Consider the following 6,000-nt stretch of genomic DNA (forward strand, 5'->3'; position numbering starts at 1 on the left):
CATACAAGCCCTGTACCATACATTTACAATGTAACCAAAGGCCTTTACTGTACTACATAGGTAGAGGGCTGGTTAGCATATTTTATAATAGGCTTGTGGGCGTGCCAAAGTGTATTTAGTTTTTATACGTTTCATATAGTGCAGTATCCACATAGACTTGCCTCACGAAAAATTATAGTGAACTTTGGGCCAACTGGACAAGCCCACATCCTGAGCAATGACTTCTTCTTTGTCTAAGATGTGTCACCTGTAGTGACCTGCTGTTATGAAATATTCAGGTGTTAATCAACTATTTAGCAGAAATGTATACTGTATCATTTCATCACAATAAACCAAATAAGCTCCTTCGCAGGGTAATGTGCCTTAAGCATCCCTTCAGTACAATTTGTAAACAGCTTCCAATAGAACAAGACTTGGAACCTATCTGGAGACATGTGGTACATGCAGGTTTACCAAACACCTGCCAGGCCATATATCCCAGTTTGGCTCAGGGCTAATGGGAGGTGTGTTTGAAACTCACTGATCTGTCTGGTTTGCTGACAGAAAGGTGATATTCCTGTCAGAAACACAATCCAGCTCTTTCCATTTCTTTCCAAAGCATGAAGCTGTAATTAAACAGGATAATGAGCTGTGGTACAGGTGGCAACAACTAATGTAGCTACTGCAATAATTACAATACTGCCTGTATTTTACCATGATGCTAAGGGACAAACGAGAGTTTAGTTTTAATTTTCTTGGTGTTTTTGAAAGGTGAAAAATCCCTTAGATCAGTATTGCAATAAAGGGAGGGCAAGTGATAATGCTGCTGACAAGAAGTAAGAAAATTGATTTTACTTGATTAACAAAGTTAATGTTACCTAATGTGGGGGAAAAAACTACCAGAGTGTGCTTCAGGGACCTTTATTTAAAGTACTTAGTACATACAGACTGGACTACACAAGCAGTCATGAAGCTTTATGTAGAAGCCAATAGATACCCCTGTGGTATTGCGTGTGTCTTTAAAGCTAAATTGTGTTGTCTCCATTGAAACTGCAGACCAGTGTTCAAATGGTATTGTATAACACTATTTTATTTGAACTTGGGCAACATAAACCTTACTGAACATTTAACACATATTTTTATGTTCACATTAGATCCAGGGCCTGAATGGAATAAATAACTGTGCACCTCCGACACCACTGCTGAAACCTCAGATATATTTATTAAACATGCCATATGAACAGTAATATTTTCATATCATCAAATAAGAACATAGCAGCTCTATTGGACCTTTGGCAGAACGTTATACTATAAGTGTCCTTACCATAGTTTACCATAGTAAAAGCATGGCAAAGTATAATAAAGTATAGTGAAAGCATGGAACAGCATAGGGAAGCATCATAAAGTCCAGAGGTAAAGCATATTAAAAGACAAGGTAAACGATGGTAAATGCATAGTATAACGGGAAACACATGGAAACTTGCAAAATCACTGTGCAAATTTGCTGTGGTAAACTTTTATAAGAATAGTTTATTGGATTTGGGATAACTACTCTAAATACTTTATAACTACTACAGTAATACTGTCATTGAAGAAACACTCAATCATAAAGTAAAACTTTAAATAAACCCCTTTATATGTCTTTGAATTACGAAAAGATGTTAAACACACAATAGATTTCCATAACAACACTGTACTGTGGAATTATTTACATTAATAAAATGCAAAGCTATTATGAACTGTGGCCAGGGAAAGCAATACATTGTAAAAGCAAACTGATTTTGAATTAGACGATAACCTTACAAAGAAAAGCCAAGCCTGACCATTCATAGGACTGCTGAGGAGAGACTGGATAAGAACTATAGCCTAATGCATCACAATCTTCTGTCTTACTGAAGCTTCTTTGAGGGAATTAAGCAATGCTGCACAGCTTTAAAACAAAGAGCAATCGATGCAATCACAACATAACAGCAGTCAGGTGACTAATTAAAGTTCTGTACAAAGACAAAACAATCGGTAAATAATATTTATTATCACAAACAGATAATTGCATCAGGGCATGCTCTTTAGCTCTAGAAAAAAAAGCCACTAAACTAATTGTTATCAGGTTGCAATATTATTTCTAGGCTACATTGCTTGTTGCTATATTGAAGTTCCAATAGCCCTGAGTGAACAAACACCTAACCATGCAGATGTAGTACGCTCCAGGGATGCAATAAACAGGTTTGCTATCTTGTCAGGATTTTTTTGTTTGTTTTTAAACTTGTTTATTAAGGGGTTTTCATAACAATACACTACAATTATTAAACATCAGAGCTAAATGGAATCAGCTTTACATTTACATTAATATATCTTCCTCAGAGAGTAACTGTGATGAATTATGTGGTTTTGTGATGTGGACAGGCTGCTGGAGAATCATGTTAGTCACATATACTGGTACATACATACAATCATTTGAATTCCTTCCTTGTCTATTAATTATATGGATATATGTGATTGATGATCCCATACACTGACATATTAATTAACTTAAGAAAAATGTTTTAAGATATGATTCCATTTCCCCAAGCATAACTGACTTAGCTGTTCTTTTCCAATAACTAAAGTTACAATAACAACAACAAACATGTACCACTGTTGAATATTTTCTAGTGAGACAAATGTAGCTGGCTAAAGTAGGTTTTCTATAGACGGTATACACTTAAAACATGCACATAATATATTATCCATCTGGAATGACAGAGTCTTTTTTGATGCAGAAAGCCAATCTTTCTGACGAGCTCTGGTGCCCAGTGCTGACAGATCATTCATTTCTCAAGAGCCATCGATCTCAAGAATTGAATAATGTATGTTTCCATCTCAGTGTGGCGGTCCTTCTCTCTGCACAATGGGATCCACCTCTACAGCATTAAGACAATGTCACACAAGCTATCTCTATTGATCCAAGCGGGTGTGTTTATTTCTCAAACAGATTACGCTCATGATGCAAACATGACTGTTGTTTGTGAAATGATCTTTCCTGCTGTTACTGTAGTTAACTTGTTTAGCTGAACTGCACATTCTCATTATTTTCTTATCTGTCTACAACATTCTACCATTGCTCAGCTTCCTGTGCACTCAGCTTAATTAGAAAGAACTCTTTGTTTACTTCCTCAAAATAGATGCTCACTTACTGTACGCTCCTCTAGTTTAGGTTTATAATGCAATTTATACATGTGTTTCAGCTTAAGAAGCATTTGCCTTTTCTTCCCACATTCTCCTATGCTAATGCATTTTCTCTTATTTCTGCCATTGGCTCATTATGGAACCGTTTCAAATACAAAGAATACTGTACAGGCTGCTGTGTGATACATGCTGCTTAGGTAAACGCAAGGTGAAGCTGAGTGCTTTCAACCACACCAGAAGTGTCAATATCCCACTGTGCCACACATCTTGTTGGGCTATATTGCGATTATACAATGGCTGCGAGTTCATTTGAAATTAAAAACAACACAGATAGGTTTAAAGAGGACCCTGGCTATGTCCTGCGATATCACCACAGCTATGACTCCCCACTGCCCACCACATGGAATGCTTAGGGTTATGATTTCTATAAGAAGATTTGAAAAATATACGGTGTGCTATACTTTTGAATATTAACTGTGATTTCACATCTTAACTGGAGAACCTGGTTTGGTGAATCATATTTACTGGAATCTGCTTTATGCCACTGCTGAAAATGTAATACATGCTTTGGGAAGCTTGCATAACTCCTCTGGGCAAAATGTCACAGTGTAAACCAACCTCTGGTACGCTTCCTTCATTGCCAAAATTTAAGTTCTTCTAGTGAAATGCCTTTTAAAACCATCTAAATACAGGTTAATAATAACTGTGATCCTGACCAAGCCATATGGTGGAGGCACAGGTTACTTGCAGTGCATTTCTAATACCTCTGCAGAACTCAGGTGGGTGCATGGGTCTAGTACTCAATCTAAAATTATGAAAGAAAGTAAAACAAGGGGAAGGGAAAGAAAGTCTTATTCCTAACGTGCTTGTCTTTTTGCTATTATGAGCGTTTTCAATTACCACTGCCTAAAGACGTTTTGCACCAGAAATGTACTGCCGATATCTATCAAAAAATCCAGAAATGCCAAAAAATATATAAATAAATAAATAAATAAAATTGATTACAAAAGTCATTTTCAGCTGCCCGCGTGTTGGTAATTAGCTATTCTGCTGTGAGCAATACTACACTACCATGCTTCTATCATTCTGAGTTCCGCATTTTTCTGGTGTGGTATTCTCCAAGGTATGTTAATTTATCAGCACTCAGTTACCGATTAGTACATTCAATGCAATACTCAAAACATTAAGCAGTCGATATACATGGCAAGAAGACCTCTACACAACAAGAATACACAAATCAACTTCCAACTGAATGACTTGTCAAGGAATTATTTATCTCCCAAACCCTTACTCCTCTACCTACAACGTTTTACATTAATGTTGACTTGTGCACCCTGCATTCAGCATTTGATACAGCCGCATTAAGATCTACACGCTCTGTTTCAAAATGCCAGATTACGCTTTCGTCGAATTAAACTTTTGTGAATAATATTAGTATACGTCAAGAATATGATTGCAATGCATAATCCGTTCTCTATCATCTCCGTGCACCTACGTTGTTAACTTAAACTGAATCCAAAAGAAAATAACAATAATACTGTGCGCAATTTAAAGGTTGGGTATATCCAAAGCATTTTACACCGGGCAGAAATGCAGCAGAGATGAGGATCCACCCACATGCAAATATTTTGGGATCTTGCGATTCTTTATCTGGTTCTGCAAAGTGTACTAGGTTTGTAATTAAATACCGGCACCTCTATGTACAATGTTAAAAGTGTATACACAATTGTATTGTTAGCATCGTTAAATAACCTTAATAGTACATATATATATATATATATATATATATATATATATATATATATATATATATATATATATATAGTTTATTCAAAAAATGAAAACATAACACAGTATATTGAAGAATTTGACAACTTAAAAAAAAAAAAAAAAAAAAAAACTTTTTGGCTCAAAGACTGTTTAAATACCAAATAGGTTTTGGGTATTCCAAATATATATATATATATATATATATATATATATATAGATATATTATATATATATATATATATATATATATATATATATATATATAATTGCGATTTTCTTTCTTTCTTGCAAAAACACGACTTCAAAGAATGCATTCTGAACTCTTACCTGGTAGGCATCTAGCTGTTCATCAGTAAATATCGTTTGTTTATTACCCATCTTAACCGAGTAATTTTCTTTTTATACCGATGCATCACATTGGAAGTTCCAGGCGTTCTTCCTATTGTATGCATTTAGGGCATGTGTATTTGGCGCGGACGAGCAGGAGAAAATTACAACAACGCATTGAATTTCACTACCTGCTGACTGAAAAACATTGAAGCAGTTTGCGGGGTGTTTTAAGATGCCAAGCACAATTAAAATATTCTTTGCCTTTGAGCGCGAATGGCGAAATCAGAAGGTCCGGTCCAGCAGGCGAAACTGTTTAGACGGGTTTTTTTTTTTCTCCCCCCCCACCGCCCTCCCCCCACAAGTAAAAGCAGCCAGAAATAACAAGACCCTGAAGCAGTGTGAGGAATGCTGGTTCAGCACTGACAGCTATCCACTCCTTCTCCACGCGCATCCACTGTAGAACTGACACTAAAAAAAAAAAAAAAGCCAACAGATGGCCACTAGGCGGCGCCTAACAAATACCTTATTTGGCACATAGCTCTGAGTTACTTCATAAAATACAGTACAGTATTGGCATTGCCTCAACTTAGCTGTGTATTAAAGTCGTTAATATAATAATGTGCTGATTTACATTGTGTATGAATGAAATATAAAAAGCACTCTTTATAAAATAAAACTGGACATATTTCCAAACATACTAGTTTAAAATAAATGATTGGGTGTTTTTTTCTGCTATAGCAGTTAATTATAATGTAA

The 6,000-nt window shown here is 35.8% G+C and overlaps 1 protein-coding gene across 2 annotated transcripts in view; it reads right to left on the minus strand.

Annotated features, from left to right (window-relative positions):
* The window catches only part of LOC121298913 (calcium and integrin-binding family member 2-like), a 41,351-nt gene extending 35,689 nt beyond the window's left edge, over positions 1 to 5,662 (minus strand). Inside the window, exon 1 of one of the 2 annotated variants that reach the window (XM_041226224.1) lies at positions 5,242 to 5,662. In XM_041226224.1, coding sequence (XP_041082158.1) covers positions 5,242 to 5,252 — 11 coding nt within the window. In that variant the 5' untranslated portion in view covers positions 5,253 to 5,662. The remainder of the gene's footprint in view (positions 1 to 5,241) is intronic. The other variant, XM_041226223.1, reaches the window with a different exon arrangement.
* Between the last annotated feature and the right edge of the window lie 338 nt (positions 5,663 to 6,000).

This window comes from Polyodon spathula, chromosome 24 (assembly GCF_017654505.1).
Source record: "Polyodon spathula isolate WHYD16114869_AA chromosome 24, ASM1765450v1, whole genome shotgun sequence".
Taxonomy (NCBI): Eukaryota; Metazoa; Chordata; class Actinopteri; order Acipenseriformes; family Polyodontidae; genus Polyodon; species Polyodon spathula.